This window comes from Pantherophis guttatus, chromosome 1 (assembly GCF_059756535.1).
Source record: "Pantherophis guttatus breed Tessera chromosome 1, ASM5975653v1, whole genome shotgun sequence".
Classification (NCBI taxonomy): Eukaryota; Metazoa; Chordata; class Lepidosauria; order Squamata; family Colubridae; genus Pantherophis; species Pantherophis guttatus.
Genome location: NC_142063.1, coordinates 129,243,879 through 129,269,118, shown reverse-complemented (window position 1 = coordinate 129,269,118; position 25,240 = coordinate 129,243,879). Strand labels below are relative to the sequence as shown.

Genomic DNA, 25,240 nt, shown 5'->3' with positions numbered 1-25,240 from the left:
GAGAATAGTAACCATAAATTAAGATTTTTTTTTCCTCCAGTGGAGGGGGGACATCTCATTTTTAAAATCCCTTCTGTCAAGGATGCTTACCCAGCACTGGTTTTACTATTTTTCTTCCTGCATTTAACAATCTTTTTTAAATGTCTACATTGGGATTTGCAGACTTCATTTAAGCAAAGATTTTAAATCTACTTTGGTTTGAGTTTTCTCATACCACCATCTTTTATTGTTCTATGCAGTTGTTACAAAATAAATGTAACATAAAGGACTCTGTTTAACCACACCCATTAAACCATTCAAGCATTATTTGTTCCTGCACCATTCTTCAGAAATTAGAGTGTTGACTTCTTCAAGTTGATTCATATTAAAATAGTTATTATATCAGGTGGGTACATCCTATTTGTACAGCTTTTTTTATGGATATTTAAAAACTGAATTAAGATGTGAATAAGGTTAAGAAATCTTAACTTGTATAAATAATAGTTGGTGCAATCATAATTCTAACAGTAAACTCTTACGTAAGTCAATAAACTAGCAACTAAATTGGCAATAAATCAGGAACAGGCAGAAAGAAATATTTATTCACAAGTGGATAATTGCATTATGGAATTCGCTGTTACCAGGGCCAGCAATGTATTGGTGATTTTAAAACATAATCACGCACATTTATTTTTTATGAAGTGTTTATAATCTGCAAGGATTCCTGCTGGTTAACAATAACAGATGGTATGCATAAAAATTAATTAAAATGTTCACAGCAAAAATGTATTTAATTAAAAACATTAAAATAAACAATGCAGCGACAATAACATTCTAACAGCACAGACAGCATCGTGTTACTCTCCAAATACTCTCCAGAAGATCTCTGTTTTCAACAGTTTGCAGTGAGCAAAGATGGGCTAATCTGATTTTTAACAGGCAGCCCTTCCAATCCAGGTGCCACTCAAAAATTAGCTTCTCTGAAACTCATCCTCCTTCACCTTATAAAAGTGAGGAACTTCTTATGCTTTCTGTTGGAATCACAAATCAGACCAGTTGATTCCAGCTGAAATCTTCCTTGATGATGCCTTCACTTGTCCATCCAGCAGTATAATCCAGTCCAGAACCATGCCCAAATCCTAGACTTGATTCTTCTGGTGTTATGCCTTTCCTGCAAGAACCACACCTAGGGCTGATGGAGAACCTCAATGAAGAAACAAAACCCTCCACTTCTCTTGAGTTCAGCTTTAGTCTATTTCATCCCACCTAAATCCCAACAGCCTCCGAGCATGGGTAAAAGATTATGACAGTATCTTCAACTTCATCTAAAGTGGCAGTGCCCCATGTGGAAAACATAATTGAACGCACTAAGAATTGGCTGGCTGATTAAGAAGTATGTGTGCTAAAACCAGAAGAGATGAAGTCAGAAATGAACCAATTAAGAATGTTGATTTAATACCAACGTGTGACCAATGCAAGACATTAAGGTGGTTTGGTCATATAGAGAGGATTGTACTGCAAAACAAAGACGTGAAGAGTGAAAGGGTTGAAAGCAACAGTGCATCCTTGGAGAGGGGGGTGCAGAAAGGGTAGGCGAAATGGAGAGTACACGTTGCAACTAACATCTTGTCCCTTTTGCCTATGCACCAATATTGCACACATATACAAAAGAGGTGGTCTTTGATTAAATGCATGACTGGCACCTTGCTTAATTTGACTCTGTCTGCAGATAGTGGTGGTGGAGTGGAAGAGAAAGACTGGGAAAGTCAGGGATGGATGGAGTTGATGTAATATAAAGAAGAACATTAAAGAGCAAAAGACAGTATATTTGAGTGGTATAAGAATTAGTCTTTCCTATTTCTTCTTTTTTTTTCCCTGCACTCTGAATAACTATTTACCACAAAAGGGGAAAGCATCATGGGTATGTATATACTGTATATATGCTAGCTCTTTTTAGAAAGGTATAAACACAAGTTAATCGAAAAGCCATTTGCCCTATAGCATCATTAAAATATGGAAATGTTCTTGGTTATTGTATGCGTGGAACGAACTACCATAATAAAATGCAGGTATTCCAGTTTTGCCAGTTTTTTGAACTGGTTGAGTAAATAATTCAAATGTACCTTTTCTTTTATTGTATCTAGCACACATTTATTGCTGCAGAAATAGTAAATAAGTAGTAGCACCCACAATTTAACTTCTACTATTTGAAATATGTTTTAACGATTAGGTTAATGCACCCTACCTAACAGTCAGTGACTGTTAAATCTATTTTTCCTTGCATTTTTTCACCTAAGCACCAGATGGCATTAGGAGCAAAGTAATAAAATACACAAGATTTTTTTTTAATCCAGCATATTGTTCCAAAGAAAAGTTATCCAAACCCTCCCTGCATAAGGGAGCCAACAGCCATATTACTGTCAAATCCTATAGAATAACATGGAAGTCTATGATTCATAATATTACAGCTGCATTTGTATGATACACTGAACCAAACCAGCCACCCACATTAGCCTAGTAAATTATACAAGCCTAGCTTGTATGATTATAATATGATTCAGTGTGTCATAGAAATCAAGAAAATTAGGATGAAGAAATTTAAGTTAAATTAATGTTTGTTAAGATTATAATCCAGAAACATCAGATTCTTCCTGGAAAGTAAATGGGGTTGTACCCCATTAGTACTTGGAATAGGAGACTTATCAAAAAGTCCCCAGGGTTTAGGAGAGATTGAGGGCCATAAAACATTCTGGAAGATGGGAATGGACTGTCACTATTACAATCCTGCCAATTCCATAGACAGGATCATAAGATCAACAAGAATTAAATTCATCTTGAAGGAGATTTTACCTTTGTTGTATTTAACTAGTAACTACTTTACTTTTGACACTTTAACTGTGTCAAAATTTTGCTGGGCAAGAAAGGACAAGTGACCCAAGGTTATTAAGAGAGTTGTATCACATATTCAAATTTTGTACCTGAGTTTCAGACAGCATACTAAGCTATAACCAAACCAATTGTGTTTTGGCTTAGTGTTTTGTGTAAATATGTAACATGTACCGTTGCAGGAATTTATAATGCATGCATATAGTCAATAATAAAATGATCTTAGAATGTTGTGGCTGCAGGTTTGGGACTGACCCAGGAAGAGGAGAACTTACCCAGAAAGATCTGGAAGGCTTAAAGGCTCAATAGTAGGGGAAATGCCCTTTGAAATAACTACAGGCAGAAGCTATGCTGTTAAAACAAGGGCTCCTTTCCTCCAGAAAGTGTGGTTTGGGGGTGATTTTGTGTCCCACATAATCCCACAAGTTCAGGACAAGACTTGATGGAAAGGCAACTTGGAAGTTCATGGATATCTCCAAGTGGGATAAACTACGGTTCCAATATAAGAGGAAAATTTGCATCTCAGGATTGAACTGTAGAGTCCTTGGTACCCTCTGAACTTGGTTGCTTGTTTGCAGACATTTTATTACCCAGCTACGTAAAATCTTCAGTACACTGATGATATAAGCTGCATGGAGTAGCCCCACACGAGATAGGCAGCAAATAAATTTAACAAACAAATAAATATCTGGTTGGGTAAGAAATGTCTATAAGCAAACAACCAACTTCAGAGAGCACCAAGGACTCCACTAAACAGCTCCAGGTTATCAAGACAGGCTTCATAGCACCATCAGGAAGCACAATGGAATTGTGAAAACAGCCTGGTCTGCCTCTGCAAACTTATCGAGTTCCCAAAGGTGCTTTTTCTTCTTTTTCTTTGAAGACGTTTCACTTCTCATCCAAGAAGCTTCTTCACTCTGAAACAAAAACAGTAACTGTGAGAGGAACCTTGGAGTCCTAGTGGACGATCACTTAAATATGAGTCAGCAGTGTGCGGTGGCAGCCCAAAAAGCTAATACAGTCCTTGGTTGTATAAACAGAAGCATAGAATCAAAGTCACGTGAAGTATTAGTACTGCTTTATAAAGCCTTAGCAAGGAATACTGCAAACCTGGAATACTGCATTCAGTTTTGGTCACCATTTTACAAAAAAAGATGTTGAGACTTTAGAAGAAGTGCAAAGAAGAGCAACTAAGATGATTAAAGGCCTGGAGACAAAAATATATGAAGACTATGAAGACCAGTTGCAGGATTTGGGTTTTTTTTTTTTGTTTGTTTGTTTGTTTGTTTTTAAATTTGATTTATATGCCGCCCTTCTCCGGAGACTCAGGGCGGCTTACAGTGCATTAAGCAATAGCCTTCATACTTTTGCATATTTTATACAAAGTCAGCTTATTGCCCCCACAAACTGGGTTTGGCTAGTCTAGAGAAAAGAAGGACTGGGGGGACATGATAGCAGTATTCCAGTACTTGAAAGGTTGCCACAAAGACAAGAGGGTCCATTTAATTTCCAAAGCACTAGAGGGCAGGACAAGAAACAATGGATGGAAAGAAACTAAACAAGGAGAGAAGCAACCTGGAATTAAGGAGTGAGAACAATTAACTAGTGGAACTAGTGCCCTCCGAAGTTATGGGTGCTTAATCACTGGAGGTTTTTAAGAGACTGGACAGTCATTCGTCTGAAATGGTATAGGGTCTTCTGCTTGAACAGGGGGCTGGACTAGAAGACCTCCAAGGTCCTTCCAGCTCGATTATGATTGATTGATTGAACCTGGGTGACCGAGAATCTCCACAGATAAATCTATCGAGGCTTTTCCTTTCCGCGAGGCCCTCTAGGGGGCAGCAAAGAGCAGCGACACGAAATCTCCCACCTGCTGGCCCGGCCGCTGGGTGGAAAAGGAGGCGGGGCCGAAAATCAGCAGCACACCTGAGCGAGACTTGGCTTTGCTTTGCCGGGGCGTCGCTGAGGGAGGAGGAGGAGGAGGAGGAGAGTAAATGGGCGGCGGCAGCCGCAGCAACAGTAGCAACACCACGGATGCTCTTGGACGAGCGCTTGGAGCGCCCCGGGCTGCCTGAGGGAGCTGCGTTGAGGTGCTGAGCACCTGCCCGGCCGGCCGGGAGCAGCGGCGTCGTTCTTCGTGGTTTCGTTCGGGCTCTACCTGCCATGCAGCCGGCGGCTGTTGCTGCGGCCCCGGCGCCGTCGGACTCTGCTGCTGCCTCGAACGCCGCTCCGTTGGAGCCGAGCGAAGAACAACTTTCGCGGTTGGAAGCGAAGCCGCTGCCCCCGCTGCTCCGTGAGCTGAGTTCCTTCGCGAGCCGGGCGGTGCTGTGCCTCGCGCCGGTCTACCTGGCCGGCTACCTGGGGCTCAGTACGATCTGGGTGCTGATCGCCTTGTTCTTCTGGATGTGGTGGAGAAGGAACCGGCGAGAGAAGCAGTCCCGGCTCTTGGCAGCCTTCGGGCTGGTTGAGGATGAGAAGCAAGCCATCAGCCAAGGAATCGCCCTCCAGCAGCTCCCGGCCTGGGTGAGTAGCGCAAAACAGACTTTGCTCTCTCTTCCTGGCCTGAGGAACAACCTGGGCTTGCTCTTCTGGAGCCAGTTCTGCAAATGAGCCCCTGGACCTGGTACCCCCAGAGGCTTTAGTTGGCTCCCTCTCTGTTCCTTGGTACCTGGCATTAAATAGTATCCAGTAGGGAAAACTACCCCCTCCCACCAAAATAGTCTATGTGCCACCTCAGGTGGGAGTCTGGCAGTGCAATGGTTCTTGTCCATCATTATTCTTTTTTTTTTTTTTTGGTGGGGGTGGGCTTGCCATTCTCCATTGCTGGTTTGGAATTGTCAGGGGGACACCTGACAAATTAACGTGAATCAAAACTGTGATTTAAGTATGGTACTTGCTTACTGATCCTACTCGTCAGAAGTAAGATAACAGAGTTGTTATTAGAAGACAAAAGGTCTTCTAATCCAGTGGTCACCAACTGGTGATCCGTGGACCATTGGTAGTCTGCGAGAAAATTTTGGTGGTCCGCAGAAAAATTATTTGCATTTTTTATATTGCACTAAATCAGGGGTCCTCACTATGGCCCCTGGAACAGATACATGCAATGAATGTTTGTGTTGCTGCAGAGAGTTTCCCCCTTCAGGGTCTTTTTGTGTGGGTTGGAGGGGGACAGAAATTCCCACTTGGGTTCTGCTTCAGCCTCCTGGTGCAGGGCTTTGGGCAAAGGCTGGAGGGAAATGCCGCTGATGGCGAAGAGCCGGAAGGCCTTGTTCCAGTGGGACTGCATCATGGCCTGGAACTGATTGACCATCTCAGCCCGCTGAGTCTCCAGGCGCCTGTACCTGGCCTTGCACTGCCGCAGGTCTTCCCTCTGATTGGAAAGCCTATGCTCCTAGTCCTCAGTGAGGTGCTTCTGCTGAGCCTCCTTCTTGGCCACATCCAATTTGAACTGAGCCAGCTGTTTTGCCAACTCCCAACTGCTTAACTCCAACAACTGCTTCCTGTTGGGGCCCTAAGGAGCCTGGGCGGGAAGGCGAGGAGTGGCTGGGAAGGGAAAGGGCGAGTAGAGGCCAGTGAGGCACCCCTCGACGTGAGTGATATTGAGTTGGCCATGCCCACCCAGTCGCATGGCCACCTAGCCACACTTGCCCAGCCAGTCATTAGGCAGATCATATTAGTGGTCTGCAGGATTTAAAATTATGAATTTAGTGGTCCCTGAGGTCCGAAAGGTTGGTGACCCCTATTCTAATCCAAGCTCCTGCTCAAACAGGAGACCTTTATACCATTTCAGACAAAAGGCTGTCCAATCTCTTCTTTAAAACCTGCAGTGTTGGAGCAGCCACAACTTCTGAAGGCAGGTTGTTCCACTGGTTAATTGTTCTAACTGTCAGGAAGTTTCTCCTTAGTTCTAAACCCTTTGATTAGTTTCCATTTGTTACTTCTCATTCTGCCCTCCGGTGCTTTGGAAAATAGGTTAACTCACTCTTCTCTGTGTTAAGTTGCCTACGTTTAATAGGATTCAGAGTAAAACATGGGGAATATATTGCAGGACATTGATTGGAACCCAAGGACTTGCAGTGGCATTGCTAGAATTGTGGGGTAATTGGGCAGAAAGTCCTCTGAGTTCCATGCACACACTCGTGGGTGCTTTTTCTCTCAATGTCCCATCTCCAATAAATATTGACATCTCTGTCTCTTTCCTTAATATTTACTAGTGTTGGGCTGTGCTGCAGATGAGATCTCATTAAGGTGTGGATGAATGAGAGAATAGAATATGTGATGTTGAGTAACTTCAGTTATTTTCTGGCCTAGAAAAACAGCAATGAATATTCTTTAACTAAATCCCAACTCCTGGTGATTTCTTGGACGCATCCATATAGTTCAGTTAACAATAGTGTGGAAGTGGCTTGCCGTTGCTTTCTTCAATATGCTTTTCTATTTCCCAGGCTAGCTTACAGTTCAGCCTTTGCTGGAGGTCTCTTATCCAAGTGCAAAGCAGGCTCACCCTATTTAATTTCCAGACACAGACAAAGCCAATTAGTTGTTGCCACCTGATAAAACCAGAATATAATCAACAAAAAGCTTAGGCCTCCTAAACTGCTTCCAATGATCCAACTGTAATGGCACCTTGGGAGAGACACAACTCTTTAAATTCTAGGGCTTTACCAGAAATTCATCTCCTCAGCCTCCAGTGAACCCATCCCCTTTGTGCTTCAGTGAGAAGACCTCAGGGAGTCCTACCATCTGGTGAGATAGAAAAATGAGGCAGAGACTTCCAGAAGGTGTCTCACAGGGTCTTCATTTGCCAGACAAAGAAATTTGATGGGCTGAAGTTTCCTCATAGTTGGTTGCAATTAAGTAAAAAAAAAAACTTTATAAAGTAAATTAGTGGAACAGAAAATCTGTTGATGCATATGTTTTGAGGTAATGGGAGTGGTGATATATAGATGCAAAATTAGTTGATGTAGAATGCATTCCGAATGGTTAAAGGAGTATCATATATAGGAAACTCAACCAAATGATTGTTTTTAACTTTGAACTTTACTAGATGCATATTTAATATTTTTTAAAATTAAGATAACTGGTTGATTATTTGTATAGCCACCCTCTGCCAGTAGTTTCTGTTTCACAGAGTTTTAACAAGGACTACAAATTGAGAACACCCATCAGAACCATATGTTGTAGTTGTTAAGATCCCATATTAGGACTGGAGGGATTCAAGTTCAAGTCCACTTTCAGCTGAAAAAACTCATGGAGTAGCTTTGGACCAATCCTTATCCCCCAACCTAGTTCACAAAGTTCTAATGAGGATAACATTAGAGAGAGTTGTGCCATGGATGTTGCTTTGAGCCTGCAGTAGAAAGGCACCATATACAGGTAGTCCTTGACTTACAACAGTTTGTTTAGTGACTGTTCAGAATTACAATGGTACTGAAAAAGTGACTTATTGCCGTTTTTCATATTTACGATCATTGCAGCATCCTCGTGGTCATATGTTCAAAATTCAGACTTTTGGCAATGGACTCATGTTTATGATGGTTGCATTGTCCTGGGATCATGTGATCCTCTTTTGCATCCTTCTAATAAACAAAGTCAATGGGGAGCCAGGTTTGCTTAACAACTGTGTTACTAACTTAACAACTGCAGTGATTCACTTAACAACTATGGCAAGAAAGCTTGTAAAGTGGGGCAAAACTCACTTAACTGCCTCGCTTACCAACAGAAATTGTGAGAAAAATTGTGGTCATAAGTCAAGGACTATCTGTACATTAAATAAATAAATAGATTCCACTAGACAGCTCATGAAAGGGTCTGTAGAAAAATATTTCGTACTCCTTAATGTCAGCAGAAATGTTACAGATTTCTGGAAATATTCTGTTCTGCTTCGTAATAAAGGGGTGGATGTAGAAATAAGAACATATTTAGAAAATTGTCTCTAGATTGTTCAGTCATGGATTATTGAGTAAACCAAGTTTGATTGCATCCATTCAATATGCTAAGCAAAGCCAAAGAAATCATATTATAGCTTAATGCAGTGTATAAACCCTGACTGCCTTAGAACTGGTAACTTTTGACTGCCTGCTCAATTAAATTTAGGGTGCAATGAAACAGCTGCATAGTTATTTTTATTGTGTTAACATCTTATTTACAAATATTGTATTATTGCAGTACAGGATTTGCTAAAGTAGTCAGCTTGGATGAGAAAGTTGAATGAGGTTTTTAAAGACCTCCTGAGACCTATCAGGTCTTATGGCTTTGAAAAGTTTTGAGTGTCAGATTTAATTCATATGGGCCTTATGCAAAGAGCATTCCTTTAGCTCTTTGAACCCGGAGCTGTTTCATGAAGGTATAAAGCTTTCAAAGGAATTCTTTCTAGAGATATTCCAGAGCAGGTTATGAAGGAATCTGATCTTAAAAACCCGACAAACCTGTTAAATGGTTATGGGTTTGATATGTTTTTGGGTGGCAGGCTGATTGGGAATCTTTTTCAACAAAGCAGTCTTAATTTCTTTCAAAACAGAAACAGGGAAAGAGTAATAATAAGCAAATACTAGTTGGGTCCTAGATTTACCTGAATCTCAAGCACCGGGCACATGGTAAATTTGGCACTTAGACTTTGAAATCCTAACTGATCCAAATACTTCACATCTTAGAAAACAGCCTATCGAATTACTAATGTATTTCAAACGTCTTTTTTTCCTGCCAACTTAATGTGAAAGGTTAAGTACAGCTTTCCTTCTCCTTCTGTATAAAAGCTATGTAGTAAAGAGGAAAATATGGCCAATTATGAACTGTTGAATTCGTTATCATGAGAATGTAATACTTTCAGAACAGAATGCCTCAGCCTGAGGACCTCTCTCAATTATACAGAGACAATACAGTAGCTGTTACACCATTAGTGTGAATGTAAGTGTAGGGTAAATAAAGAATAATTGTTTCAGTGAGATCTGTTTAGAGCTGGACTTGCCAACAACTAATGAACTTTTCACTTAGTATTTTAAAAGATTTTGAAGCTTACCTACAATAAGGTAAAGGTTCCCCTTGCACATATGTGCTAGTCGTTCCCGACTCTAGGGGACGGTGCTCATCTCCGTTTCAAAGCCGAAGAGCCAGTGCTGTCTGAAAACGTCTCTGTAATCATGTGGCCAGCATGACTAAATGCCAAAGGCACATGGAACGCTGTTACCTTCCCACCAAAGGTGGTCCCTATTTTTCTACTTGCATTTTTTATGTGCTTTCGAACTGCTAGGTTGGCAGAAGCTGGAACAAGTAACGGGAGCTCACCCCGTTATGCGGCACTAGGGATTCGAATTGCTGAACTGCTGACCTTTCGATTGACAAGCTTAGCATCTTAGCCACTGAGCCACCACATCCCTTTTTTTACCTACAGTAGAGGGACCCTTTTCCTTGGAATAAAAAGCAAAAAAATTGGTTCACTGGAATGATCACCTGTTTTTTTTTAATGCATTCTGTTCTTTTATACTATACCAGCAGTATTTGCTTGTGTTATAAACTAGTTAAGATCATGAGTGGCATAGTCCAATTCTGCCTGGGTGGGCTTCATCCTGATAGTCCATCTGGAGAGAGATACAAAGTTATGGGTGAGATCAAGAACAAAATGAAGCTTGCACTCTGTGTGACTGGATAAACCACATACAAATACTGTACAAATCAAGCCCACATTTGTATCGATTCATATGGCGTATTCTAACAAACACTCTTTAAAACTGCTTTAGGTCAAATATTTCTGTTGCTCTGCTCCTCTGTTACACGTGAGGAACACTGAGGCTGAGTAAGAAATACCTGGAGTGCTGTAAATCAGACATGGCTCATCATTTCGTTTACTTTGGATTTTTGTTTTGCTTTACAAAGCAATCTTGTGTGAATCGCTTTACCATTAGGGACTGGTTTGTTTCCTACTTGCTTAATCTAGTTTACCTGATAAGGTGGAAGTATACTTAATAGTAAGAGAGTGCACATGTTTACCCATAAGTGACTTTTGCTTGGTTGAGTAGATCTTCTCCTATGCAAGTAGAGTACAGCTTGTCTCTTCCTCCAAAGTTATTGATGAGAGTGGGAGTGGGACTCTGGTCTTGATCAGTAGCATTTGATAGCTTCTTGCAATGGTTCCATCCTATTAATGACCTTTTTTACTGAGTAACAAGAAACTGTAGCAGTGAAGATATTGCATTTTCTGCTTACACCTATAATTTTCTCATGCTTCTACAACAGATCATGGGCAAGAGACTTCCTAGGTTCATTAGGAGCTAACTGTCCATGCAGACATTCCTATAAAGTAGAGTGATAAATGAGAAATGCCATCATTTCTTTCATGGATCTCTAAAACAGGGTACTGAATTTAATTCCTGAATTCCACTACCTCTTGGACTATCCATTCCCTCCCATCAAAGATCTTGTAATACCTGCATCACATTCTGTGGTGGGTTTCAAAAATTTTCGCTACCGGTTCAGTGGGCATGGCTAGGTGGAGGGCATTTGACTGAGTGGGCGTGGCCAACTTGACATTACTCACACCCATGCCCACTCAGTCACATGACACCCCCCACCTAGCCATGCCCACAGGAAGAGGTAGGAATTTTTTTGGAATTTCCTATCTACCCCCGCCCTCCCTTTGCCAGTTGCCCCATTTTCCCTCCTCTAGCAGCCCTGGCCCTAGCCCCCTTCCTCCATCACCACCGCCTCTTTGTTCAGGCTGCTTACCTTCCACGGTGGCTGGTCCAGAGTCCAGAAGGCAAGCTAACAGGAGTTTTCGGTGGCCCCCAGCCAGCTGCTGCTGCTGGAAAACAGCTGGCAAAGAAGCCTCCCAGGCGCCGCCTCTTTAAGAGCTGCTTTGTGGCTGCGGCGGTTGGCTACAGGTTGCCGAAAAGTACTGGAGGTCATGGAAAAAGCTGCTGCTGTCGCCACCATGTTCTTCATGCATGCACATCCCATTGGACTTGCAAGGCAATGGGATGTGCATGCATGAAGAACATGGTGGCGACGAATATGGCGGGCGTTGTGAGTGGCAACCGGGGGACCGGGGAACCAGTTCAGGGGCGTGGCCAGCAGCTATAGCTATTGGTTCAGCGATCTTGGCCAAATTTCCGCCAACAGTTTGCGTGAACCGGTGCGAACCGGCTAAATACCACTTCTGATCACATTTAACATCAGCTTTTTCTCAAATTAAGATTTCCCCCACCCCTTGTCTGAATTGTATTGTCTATGGTGTTAATATATTTATACATGGAGCCAAATTTATAAATGTTGTAAGCATATCTTTGAGAATTGGGGTGAAAAAAAAGGAAGATACCTATTGTGTCTGAGTATTCATGCACTCACCCATTTACACAGGAAGAGATTTGTATCTACTATAACCTCTCTCCCTCCCTTTGCAAATCTTGTGCAATTTGTGTTGCAGGATTAGCTAGTAAGTGATTATCATTTTTATTGAATTATGCTGAGAACTGATCTCAACCTGCCATTTATTTTATTTTTCTCACAAAGTCGCTACCCATGTAGGCATACATTCCTTGGTTTTATTACCATATATCCTTACATTTATCTGATTTACTCACATAAAATGTAGATAGTCCTTGATATACAGCCATAATAAAGCCCACAGTTTTGATTGTAAGTAAGTTGTGACGGTTGTAAAGCAAGTCATCGTGTGACCATGTCTGATTTTATAATATATTTTTCCAGCAATTGTTAAATTGCTGCAGCACCACAGTCATTACAGAATGCCGTGATCATTAATTGAATCCATTGTTTGCTAGGCGGTAATTTTTCCAGGAACTGGATATAAACACTGATTTCCAGGGGGAAAAAAACATCGAAACCACAGTCATGTGACTGCGGGATGCTACAAATGGCTGTAAATGCAGGCCGACTGCCAAACACCAAAATGCAGTCATGTCACCATGGGAGATAGATATTGCAACTTCGAAACTGGATTGTAAATCCCGTTCTTAGGATCTGTCGTAACTCTGAACCATCTCTAAACAACCAGACATAAGTCAAAGACTAGCTGTTCTATATTTTTAAATAAATACAATATATACATCTGTGTTTGTGTACATTAACACACACACACACACACACACACACAGATGTGGGGGGAGAGAGAGTTCATATTCATCATACTTTCAGGATGAGCAAGTGTATGCAAAGTGCAGGAAGAGTAACAAAGTCACCAAATGGACCCATAAATATTTACCTTTCTTATTTAAGAAAGCTTAAATAACAGTTATCTAATTGTAATATTTAATACAATTAAAAGCAAAAATATTATCCCCTAATCTTAATTTAGATCAAACTTCCAGTTAATTCTACAGTGGTTCTTTTTTTTTTTTAAAGAATGTGTGGCCCTTTTAATTAAGATATTTGCTCTCCATCTTTAGGGAAAAGCAATTCTATTTACTAACATTATCTTAAGATGTAAATACAAAATAGGCCATTTATTGTTGCTCATTTTTAATAAGTTGAGAAGATGAGCATTTTATCTGTACAGTAAATCTGGTTTACTATGAAGAGTTAGCCTAAGGCTAACAAGGTGAAATAAATCACTTTATTTCACATTAGTGTGGGTGACAAACATTGAAGATAAAGAAATCCCAGTATTTCAATGATCTCCACCCTGAAATGTGTGAGAACCTGAATTGCATGTTAGGTATAATTGTGGACTTCTGTAGATGCCTTTATCGTGATTTCTGAATAGTTGGTTGATCTACTCCAATTGACTATTCTCAGAAGAGAAGCTGTCAGACAGAAAAACAAAAATAATGTTTTTCCGAAGTATTACTTAATTGACTTTTAACTGGAAATTCCACAAATTAAATTTTTCCTCCCTTCCTTCCTTCCTTCCTTCCTTCCTTCCTTCCTTCCTTCCTTCCTTCCTTCCTTCCTTCCTTCCCTGTTTCTGGAGGCTCTGGTAACTAATAATCAAGTTCCCATAAAATAAAAAGCAGCCCCCTCAACCTCAAAATGATAAACAGAAAAACAGAAATTAGCTTGCTTGTATATAAAATGTTGCCCTCTATTACAAAACTATAGCTATTTCTTGGAGTTGAATTAATTTTGTCTTCAATTGTAACTGTCTCATAATGGATATAAATCTGAAAATGAAATATATTTTGTAGGGACATTTTTTATATTTTTATAGAATCATGCTATATTTCAGACTTTATAATAGTCCTTTGTTAGTCCTGTCACTTTACTTGCATCTTGTGTATTAATTCTCATAGTCCAGTCGTTTTTCACTTGTTTCTTCTTTGCCTTGGTTTCCAGGTGCACTTCCCAGATGTTGAACGGGTAGAATGGCTGAACAAGGTAAGGCATTGGATATGAAAGGAGCTTTTATCTGATAAACGTAAGGCTGAAATGTTTCTGCTTCAAAGTTTGCTTTGTAACTTGGCTGCTGAATCAACCATGAATAAGCTTGTTTGCTCTAGTTAAGTGGCTGGGGTAAATTGGATATCATTTGTATCGCGTTCAGGGTTTGCCCTGAAGTTTGTTTGATCAAAATTCTCGTCTGTTGAAAAAAAAACATTGCCATCTGCCTTTGTCGGGTTCTTTCCAAAACAAATTGTGCAGCAATCTTTGTTACCAAAACTAACTAGCCATAGCAATTATGTTATAACGTATGCTCAGTACTGAAATTTCTTAGGCAGATATTAAAACTGACAATTCTCCAATGTTGTTTTCTATTCTACTATCCCCTGGTATTTCCGCATCAATTATGCACACTTTCTTCTTTTCAACCAGTTAAATCTGGTGTGTAATTTGCCAAGACTATCAATTTGAATTCAGAAATCCCACAATATTTAACCTGCTCATTTTCATCTAAAGAGTACTATCACTTTAGAAACATAAAGACATTTACAAAGTCTTTAAAATAAAAAGGGTAAACAATGGTAATATACAAGTGTTGATTTTAGCCTTTTGTTGTTTTATGACTAGATTGTTGAACAGTTCTGGCCATATTTTGGAGCAATTATGGAAAAGACATTTAAGGAAATCCTTGAACCAAAAATCAGAGGGAAGAATGTACATCTGAAAACATGTACATTTACTAAAATCCATCTTGGAGATAAGGTAAGGTGATGTCTTTGAAAATGACTGCCACATCCAGACTAATTTTTCATGACTATATTTTCTGGGTCTACATAGGCTTAAGATATATCTGAATCCATTTATTTTAATTTCTGATTATTTGTGGTACAATGATTTCTGATATTCACTTTCTCAAATATAGCTGTAATAAAATGGTCTTGCTCAAACCCGTTCCTTAAATTACTTGACTAAAAGATAAGAAGTGTAGCTGGGTAACAAAGAGTAGATGTTTGTGCAAAAGGATTGTGAACTTCTGTCCATTTTATTCAAAATAGGTATTTGTTTTCAGAATCTTTCAGATTATACTTGAATCCTCAAGATGTTAGTAATAAAAAAGAACAAAAAGATGTTGCAGCTATAAAATCTAATTCCTGCTAGAAGTTAGAATTATTCTTATGATGTTTTCTCCCACCCTGTTCTGAATGTGTAATTACTTAACTACTTGTCTCTATTTACAGGGGTTATCAATGGTAAAGAAAAATCTTCTTCCCATTCATTATTCACTTAGTTTCTGATTTCATTAATATAAAAAGAGCAAAGATCCTTTGTTAGGTATTTTTAAAAATGCACACAATAATATTGAAAGAAAATGCTTTGCATTGTCAATTCAATTTATTAAGGACTTAATTTTGTTCAGTAATCTTAAATTGGCATCTGAATTTCTGTTTTCTTAGCGAGTTTTTAAATTTTGGATGTCTTCCTTTTGTTGGTTTCAACAGCTAACATTTTTAGCTGGCTGAATTTTAAAATGCAAACTTAATGGCTGCAGTACAGTCTTCCCCCAAATGATGCCTCCCAGATGTGTTGGAGAAAAATCTTTCAACTCCCTGGTGACCGGAAGTGATATCAGGTTTAGTTGCAATACCTCTGAAGGGTAGCAAATTAGAAAATATTCTGTATTTTATTCGGCAGAAAGAAAACAAAACAACAGGCAGGAGAGAAAGATTCTGTAATCTTTCTCTCCTGCTCATTATTTTATTTTCTTTCTGCAGATTTTTTTTTAAAAAAATATGATGGCTCTAGCTTGACTTTTGGCTGTTGTTATCTTTTTGTGCTAAGATAAATGAGGCTTTCTCATTGCTGTATTAATAATACTGCTGCATGCTTTCCTTTCAGTGCCCTAAAATTAAAGGAGTGAAAACCTATACCAAAGAAGTTGATCGAAGACAAATAATCCTGGACTTGCAAATATGGTAGTATAAAACTGCATTGTTTCCTATGGTTTATCATTGGGAAAGGGCTTCACTAATAAGCAATGAACAGTGAATTTTTCTGTGCATCTTTTGCTAACAGTGATTGCTTTACTTTTCCTAAAACGATGCTATAAAAATGGAATAGAGACAACTTATGGCACCACATGACCTCATGGAGGATATATGAACCTGCAAAGGTACATTTATCATGGTGAACATGAGTTTAGAGAGGTATTTCTCTAAGTGTCCAGCATGCAAACAAATTAATACAGATGAACGTTTGCTTCAAATGGGAAAACTTAGATTGAGACCATCCAGGAAGGATAACAATTGCAGGCTATATTTATAGAAAAAAATGGGCTGAAATAACACTGATTGAATGCCTGCCGTTTGTTAGACATAATCCATATTTAGCAGAGAATATGCATCTGATTAAATCAAGATGTCACGAATATCTTGAAACAAAAACAGAATCATTGAAAAAAATCTTAGGTGTGGTGCGTGTAATTATTAGTAATTAGTAATAATATAGTAGCGGCCAATCTCATTTGCACTGAACTTTGCACAGGTAAGAATCTCTCATATTGTATGTTTATGTCCTTGGCTGCCCTGAATATATAAAAACAAAGAACTCAGTGAAGCCAAGTACTGCCTGAACCTCTTCTTTATAACATGCATTGTTGAAATACTTCAGGAGAGTAATATATTTGGCTGTAGGAGTAAGTTGGATTAGCACTGGATAGCTACAGTATTTCTCTTCTGGCTCTTTTTATGAAAAGGTGATATGGGTGTTTTCCCACTTAAGAGTTTGAGTGAGGAGGTAGTTTTCCATTGCAAATAGACCTGTCTTGTTTGACAGGAATCCACAATCCTGCATGATTCACAGAGGATGCCTAGTCAAGGGGGAAGGATTCAAAACTAGCTCAGCCAGTTAGGCATCCTGGAGGACACATCCTTGTATGTTGATTGGGAGTAGGTGCTGAGTTCTTCCTCCAGTTCTGAGAAAAAAAGGTGGAGCTATTTAAATCTTCAAGCCACCTCCTTATGCATTGTCCACATTGCTTCCTTGACTCATTGCTGCTTTAATTCCTTTTAGACTGTCGGGGAGATAACAAGGTGCATGTTGCTAATATGAAAATACGGGGGACGACATGACAAATGATCCATATCCTCTTAGAGCAGCATTATAAGTGTTTGTTTCTCCATTATTTAGTTTATCACTTTACAATGCTTGCTTATCTTAAGTACTTTAGATTATTAGACAGGCAAGTGCAATATTTTTAGCTACCTACAATATATATAAACAATATATGACCGTGTTGCTACTTATAATTGACTTTCTATTTGGTTTCCGTAATCTCTAAATATTGCCTTGTTCAAATATTTGTGAAAAGTGCCTATATGTTTGCGGTACTCTTAACTCACTGAGTCACATTACATTTGGTGATCCACAAGTAAATTATATGGCCACATGAGTTATTTCCTTGTTCTCTGCATCGGTAATGTGATCTAATTCTCACTGCTTGAAGATAGAGGATCAACTTTGATGGCATTCAGCACATAGCTGTCTGTTCAGCGGAATTTAATTTTCATGCAGTCTAATGAAATATGCATATTTGTTTTGTTTTGTAGAACCTTTCCTAGAAGAGGTGTTACAGGGGAAATAATTTCTATTGTATTGGGGTGCACTTGTCCAAGCTTTTGGGTATGGTTTCTGCAGGCGTGACAGAAGTTGCCACCGAATTGTGGTTTTTAATGGGAAAGATAAAATTATTAAATACATAGAGAGTGTAATACTAACAGTTAACAATTAAAATTATTTCACGTACGAATAACAGATATCTCATCTTTGAAAAAGAATTGAAAAAGTGGAAAGTTTTGCTGCCATGATTTAAATTAGATGTCTCATTTGAAAGTAGAGTACTAGTTAGAAGTCCTGAATTATAAGATTTGCCTACTTTCTTCTAGTTGCTGTTACTCAGAATTCTTGAATTTTCCTTTCTTGGATTAAGTGTTAACTTTTAATGAAGACATTAAACTTAATTAAATATAATGTAAAATCCCTTCTCTTCCCCCCCCCCTTTTATCACTCTTTGGCTACTGGCTACTTTTAGCCACCCAATCAAAGGCTGAGGAAAGTTTTATTTAATTATTTAAGAAAATTTGTAGGGCCGCTCACCCACACTTAGTGACTCTGGCTGGCTTACAAAAATAAAAACCCAATATACAAACAAACAAAAACAATAACCCTTGGCAACACTTGATGGGTTCCATCACACTCTGGGTTTCTCAGGCCTTTTGGCAAAACCAGGTCTTCAGGGCCTTGTGAAAGAATGTCAAAGTGAGGGCCAATCTAATCTCCACAAGAATGATGTTCCAAAGAGAGAGAGCCACCATAGAGAAGGCCCTTCTTTTGGGTCCCACCAGATGGTCTTTTTTTAAGAGAGGGGACATGCAACATTCCCTCCCTCCAGGGGTGAAATGCTCCCGGTTCAGACTGGATCGCGGGTGGTTCGGAAAACCGGTAGCAAAAATCCCTGCCCCCCCCCATGCCCAGCTGAGCTGCCCAATCATCAGAGGCTTTTTTTCTTTTAAATGCCTTTGACGATCCAAGCTCTGACGATCCAAGCTGAGTTGCCTGATCAGCAACATGATGACTGCATCATCATGATGTTAGTAGTATGTCTCTTGTGCTGCAACACAGGAAGTTATTTAAAAAGTAGAAATCAAAGTCAATCTAAATACAGGTATTGGCTTGTGACCAATGTAAGTAATATGTTATGCAAAACCATTCTCTCCTTAGGGGAGTTTGTACCATGCTCCTTCCTATTCCATTGAATAGTTTTGTTTGGCTCATCTTTTCCTTTTCCTGCCACCACTAATTAATCTAGTGTGCCCCACCAAGCCATTAAAGCAGGACTGAAAGCAGAGGACCAGAAGTCATTGAAAAGAGAGAAAAGTCCTGCTTATAAAAATCCATCGCTTGCCACATTTTTAAGTGAAATGAGGCACATTCTCACAGCCTTCCCCAACCTGGATGTTTCGAAGTGTATGGACTTCGGTTTTCAGTTTGTCAACAGCACGACATTGCTCAGCAAACATAAATGCAGTTTGCTTGGTTTATCTTAGCATGTTGTATAAACTCACCAACTGACATCCTTTTTTAACCATGCTTAAAGAAACTTCACCTGGTATAATGGATAAACAGCATCACAATCTGAGCTACTTCTGCTCAGTATTGGCAAAACTTTTGGTCCAGTGAGACCATTGTAGACATAAACTTGGATGAAGATACTTTTGAGATAGTAAAGCAATCTGGGTTCTTCCAGATATATGGACTTCAACTCCCAGAACCAACTATGCTAGTAACCTAGTCTCCTGTGGGCAGACTTGATAATGTCACGAGAAATGCCTGACAACCTCCATCCTCCTTGTATTTCCCTACTTAGGGCCTTTTGACTTACAAATTTCGAAGGTAAGGCAGGAGATGCTGGCTTTCTGCCTCATTCTGCATACAGGAAAAGACAGTTGAAAGTTGTGTGATCAATACTCTGGAATTAACACCAGACAAACAGTCAAGCAAAATACATTACCCTAATCAAGGAACTACCAAGGAGAAAAACATATCCCCACCAAAACTGGCAGGGCTACTACTTTACATAAACATGGAACAAATCTCATATTCACTAGCACTGATATTACTTACTGTAATTGGGTAATGCCCCCAAGCAAACAACCAAGTCCAGAGAGCACCATGGGCTCTACAATTATTGCGTTCATTAGATATATTTGCATTTGCTTTCTTTGGTTAGAAAGACAAACATTTTTGTTTTTAAAAAATAATCACATGGTTTCAGTCAAAAAAGAAAACAAAATTAGATTTTGCTAATGGACACTCTGATCACCAAAACATATTTTATTGCAAATACACTTTGGATGGTGTGCTAAAAGAAATTATTACCTCTTGCTGCCTTAGATAACAATACGGTCTTAAGTAGAGCTTTTTACACACTAGAAGGCTACAGGAGTTGAATAAGCATGCTATCATCAGGTTAATGCAAAAACAGGTCGACAGCAGAGCGTGACATCTCTGTCAAACCTTTTGACAGCAGAAGGGATGACACAGGAAATGCATATTTATTTTAAACCATTCCAAGATTTTGTGACATGTGAGGTCAACTAAACTTGACTTAGCTTCTATTTTGCAAATGCTTTCCATATTTCATTCTGACATGACAGTGCATTATTAGCAAAGATTGAAAGTAAAACTGATGTGACCGTAAATAGCTCAGTAGTTAGATTAAAACTTTTGAAGGGAACAGGCAAAGAACTGGAGGTGGGAAACTGCTTGTTTGAGCCACATTATTGGCCAAACCATTTTGAGTCATTCAATTGGACATTCTGTTCCATTGGAAAATTTAAAATCCAAAAGAGATTTATGGGCGTGGATGTAAGACAATGTTATATTTATTACAATTTGTGTTTTTGGATTCCCAAATATTCCTATAACACTCATTTAAAAGTTCACAGTTGATAGTTGTCTTGTATCTCCGTAAGGGAAGAATTGTTGTGTGTAAAATCTCACTACAGTTGGGGCTTTTGTAACATGGAATTTGTAAGAAACAACATATTGGTGATTGATTGGTTGGTTGGTTGGTTGATTGATTGGTTGGTTGATTGATTGATTATCCCACCTACCTTCCTGTCCAAATGAAATAGTTTTGTTGCCTTCAAGCAACAAGAATCCTATTGATCAACCCTTACTGTTCGTCTGCAATCAGTTGAAGTAATCAATGTTAAAAACAGTTTAAAGATCTGAAACTTTGGTTAACCAGTGTGACCTTTCTGAAGTATTTTATATGTGAACTGCTATTCCTGTTACAAATTCTTTGCAAAATTTATTGAGAAGCTAAGTAGCAGCAATAGGAGTTATAATTTGCAGAATTTCTTTGGAGCCCTATTATTAAGCAATGTTAATCTTATTTCACTGTAATACTTTGATCTGAATGGATCATCATCTTTCTTTGTACATTCCAGGGTGATTATTACAATTAGTAGATTCTATGCAGCTATTTTATCTCTTTTTCCTTAATGGACTTTTGAGGGAGGAAAAAGTAAAAATAATGGATGGTGTCTTATTGTTTAGTAAAAAGGCAACCAAAGAAGGGAAATTTTTTTCACCCTAATTCTTGGTGTATGTGTGTGTATATATTTGTACTATACGTACAAATACATAACATACATACTGTAAACTGATTAAATCTATCAGATTTTCTGAAAGTTATATAGTGATAAAGAAATAAGGTTAATCTGGCAAATATATTACTTGAGACGCCCAAATATATAAATAAATAAATGTTATGGTCTTTATATGTAGCAGAAACATATTAGCATGATAAGAAAGTAAACTACTATAATAAGTTATCTGCTCGAAGCAAATGTGATGTGATATAGTAAAATATCTCTGGTCTAAAACTGTATTCACACATACTCTTATTACACCTTTTTAATTAGAGTTTTGTTCTTCGTCTTATACTATTACAATATAAGAAATTCCTTTAAAATGATAAGAAAAGATTGATCTTTTTGTCTTTTACTTTGTTCTTTTTTTTTTCTAATTAATACCCTGCTAATTGTAACACCTTCTCAGTTATATAGGGGATTGTGAAATTCACATGGAACTCTCCAAGATTAAAGTAGGAGTGAAAGGACTACAGGTAGGTACAGAACAACTTTATGAAACATTTTTAGATATTTCCTATTTTTTTTCCTTCCTGGAAAAAAATCAACATTATTTCCTTCAATTTTTTTTTTCAGTTGCATGGAATGTTACGAGTAATTCTGGAGCCCCTTCTGACAGATGTACCCTTTTTTGGAGCTGTAACCATGTTTTTTCTACAGAAACCTGTAAGTCAATTCTGATACATCATTATAGAAATAGGAGGAGGACAGCTGTGTTAGTCTGTCGTGGCAGACTAACCAGGAGTCTGGTAGCACATTTTCCAACTAACAAATTTTATGAAAAGTCTTTTAATTTGTAAGTCAAATTAACAAGTTAGCACTCTTCATGTTTTGCCTATTTAGAAATAGTGTCCTTCCACATTAGGATTGCTGATTTACACACTGGTCAGTGTGTTTTAGAATAAAATTGAGAATATGCTTCTAAAAGGTGGAAGATTATTTCTTCTTCCCAAACATCATTTTAAACAAAGACTACCAAACCAAACAGGAAGATAGCTTTATAATATGCCAACATATTACTATTCCGAGATAGTAATAGTCAATAAGTTGTTAACTACAAATATTTCACTGTAGCTTTTCAAGGAAGTACCCTCCATGATAACTCATTGATAGAAATAAAGACACGAAAACTTTAAGGCAGTGGTGAAATCCAAATCTTTTTACTACCGGTTCTGTGGGTGTGGCTTGGTGGGCATGGTGTGGCTTGGTGGGCATGGCTTGGGCATGGCAGAGGAAGGATATTGCAAAATCCCCATCCCCTCCCCAATCGTGGAGGAAAGATATTGCAAAATCTCCATTCCCACCCCACTCTGGGGCCAACCAGAGGTGGTATTTGCTGGTTCTCCGAACTGCTCAAAATTTCCACTATCGGTTCTCCAGAACCTGTCAGAACCTGCTGGATTTCACCACTGCTTTAAGGAATACAATTGGCACTGAAAGAGCAATTTAGAATATTATGTAACCAAGTGTAGCCCTTATAAAAGTAAAATGAAACCATTTAAAAATAATTAACCCAACCTTTAATAGTGTTAGTAAAGAATTCTATTCAGATTAACTTTCAAGAATCAAGTAGGTTTTCGAGATCCATCTAAATCAATGAACATTAAGCCAACCACATATTTCTTCAGCACAAGTTTCATATATCTGAAACCATTTCCAAAAGGACATGTGTGCTGCCAGTTTGCTTCAGGGTGAAGATGAGTCATTTCAGGTGAGCTGAACTACATTACCAATGCCTCAGTCCATTCCTAACCTATTGAGAAAGCAACTTCTACCCCAGTTTTCTTGCTTTGTATTAAAGGAGATTTTGTTTTTATCCATGTTGGTGAAAATAGTGTAGACCAATTTATCTAATGAGTGAATTTCATTCCATTTTACACAAGGTCTATTCCTAATCGTTAGCACCTTCCCCAAATCCCTGGACTATGTCTTCAAGGCTGAAGGGCCTTTGAGGGATCCTTAAACAAAGTTCAGTAGTGAAACAATTCAATTTTTGTGTCTTCCTTTTTCCCTTCCTCCTCCCTCCCTCCCTCCTTCCCTCCCTTCCACCCAAATGATCAGTACACTGTCCCAGCAAACTGCCATACAATTGTAAATTAAAACTTTGGTATGGAAAGAAAATTGGTCTTATGTACTTGAACAGTGTTTGGGGGAGGGGGGAAGAGTCACAGAAGCAACTAATCTGTAAATCTATCCATAGTCTGTTTTGATTAACATACAACCTGTGTACCCAAAATACAGGATGATAAGTGGCAAGAATCATCTGAAGCACTCGATTATCACACAAATATGCATAAGATCACAGCTTTTATATGGTGCTCACTCTGACTTTTCAATTATTTTGTACCCTAGGGGGGAAAAATATTAGTTTAAAAGGTTGGTTTGGTTTAAGACTCCTCTTTGCCCTCATTGAACTAAAATTGATGTTCACAGTCTTGTATCTTCAGACACCATCTTCACCTATATGTTGTAATTTTTTAAAATTTATTGATTGATTCAATTTCTGCACCGCCCAACTTATTTAAATGACTTTGGGTGGTTTACAGCACCATAATAAAACCATATAAGCCAGAGGTGGGTTTCAGCAGGCTCTGACCAGTTCTGGAGAACCAGTGGCGGAAATTTTGAGTAGTTCGGAGAACCGGTAAATATCACCTCTGACTGGCCCCACCCCCATCTATTCTCTGCCTCCCGAGTCCAGCTGAGGGAGGGAATGGGGAGGGAATGGGGATTTTGCAGTATCCTTCCCCTGGAGTGGGGTGGGAATGGAGATTTTACAGTATACTTCCCCTGCCATGCCCACCAAGACATGCCCACCAAGCCATGCCATGCCCACCAAGACACACCCACAAAACCAGTAGTAAAAATTTTTGAATCCCACCATTGATATACTGTAAGCACATGAATCAAATGCAGTTTGAAAACAGAGTTAAGAACAAATTACAAATTTTCCTTAGAAGGAAAAACAAAAATCAGGGTTAAAATTCAGAAGACTAAAGCACTGAAAGAGATGTTTTATTGTATTAGGAGGATTCATTCGTGGAAGAAGTCTCTGAACCTCTGGTAGTCATCTCTAACCCCATAGAGGAAGCAGGAGAGAAGGTCCCCACAGTGCTATGATAATTCAGCACTCAGAATGCACTGTTATTCCTGAAACTAGCTATGTGAGTTCTGGCCAAATATATACATCTGACAAACATGTGTTAAATTTAGAACGTTGACACATGCCGATTGTCTCAGCCCTTCATTGCAAAGGCATGAGAAGAATCCAGTCAGTGTGACAGGCTCCAGTGAAGGAAATGAACCAATGCTTTGATGATGCTTATTCATCTCCTCTGAACACAAATCACTCATGTATGTTCCTGCTCTGAGGCTGCCTTGCTAGGTGGTTAGTTTTCTTGCACATGGAACTTGTAGCAGTAGCCAAAATGCCTTTTATAATGGAGGGGTAATAGAAATGACCACATAATTCCTCAAGGCTTGTTTGGTTGGCAATCTGAATTCACTCAGAACGGCGACACAATACTCATGCTGAATTAAAATTCCATAAATATATCCAGATGAATGAAGGATGCTTCATTACTTGTCACATGTTTGAATAATTTTATTGTTATACTGTAATTATGGTGATTTTATTGTACTCAATATTCTTGACTTTTTCAATAGTATGCTATATGCATCAAGAAAAGAGTGCAGGTTCATTTTCTGGTATCTCCAATAGGATCTCAATGAACCATGCATCTAATTTGATGTAAACTAGATTTCCAGGTTCCTACTTTTTAAACCAGCTCTGTTTTCAGTTATTAACATTGCACTTTTGTTGTTGGTTT

At 38.9% G+C, this 25,240-nt stretch overlaps 1 protein-coding gene across 2 annotated transcripts in view; it reads left to right on the top strand.

Moving 5' to 3' along the window:
- Positions 1 to 4,810: 4,810 nt before the first annotated feature.
- ESYT3 (extended synaptotagmin 3) overlaps positions 4,811 to 25,240 on the top strand; it is a 45,098-nt gene continuing 24,668 nt past the window's right edge. The window contains exons 1-6 of one of the 2 annotated variants that reach the window (XM_034423399.3): positions 4,811 to 5,388; positions 14,152 to 14,193; positions 14,824 to 14,958; positions 16,093 to 16,169; positions 21,820 to 21,886; positions 21,987 to 22,076. In XM_034423399.3, coding sequence (XP_034279290.2) covers positions 5,029 to 5,388; positions 14,152 to 14,193; positions 14,824 to 14,958; positions 16,093 to 16,169; positions 21,820 to 21,886; positions 21,987 to 22,076 — 771 coding nt within the window. In that variant the 5' untranslated portion in view covers positions 4,811 to 5,028. The remainder of the gene's footprint in view (positions 5,389 to 14,151; positions 14,194 to 14,823; positions 14,959 to 16,092; positions 16,170 to 21,819; positions 21,887 to 21,986; positions 22,077 to 25,240) is intronic. The other variant, XM_087881789.1, reaches the window with a different exon arrangement.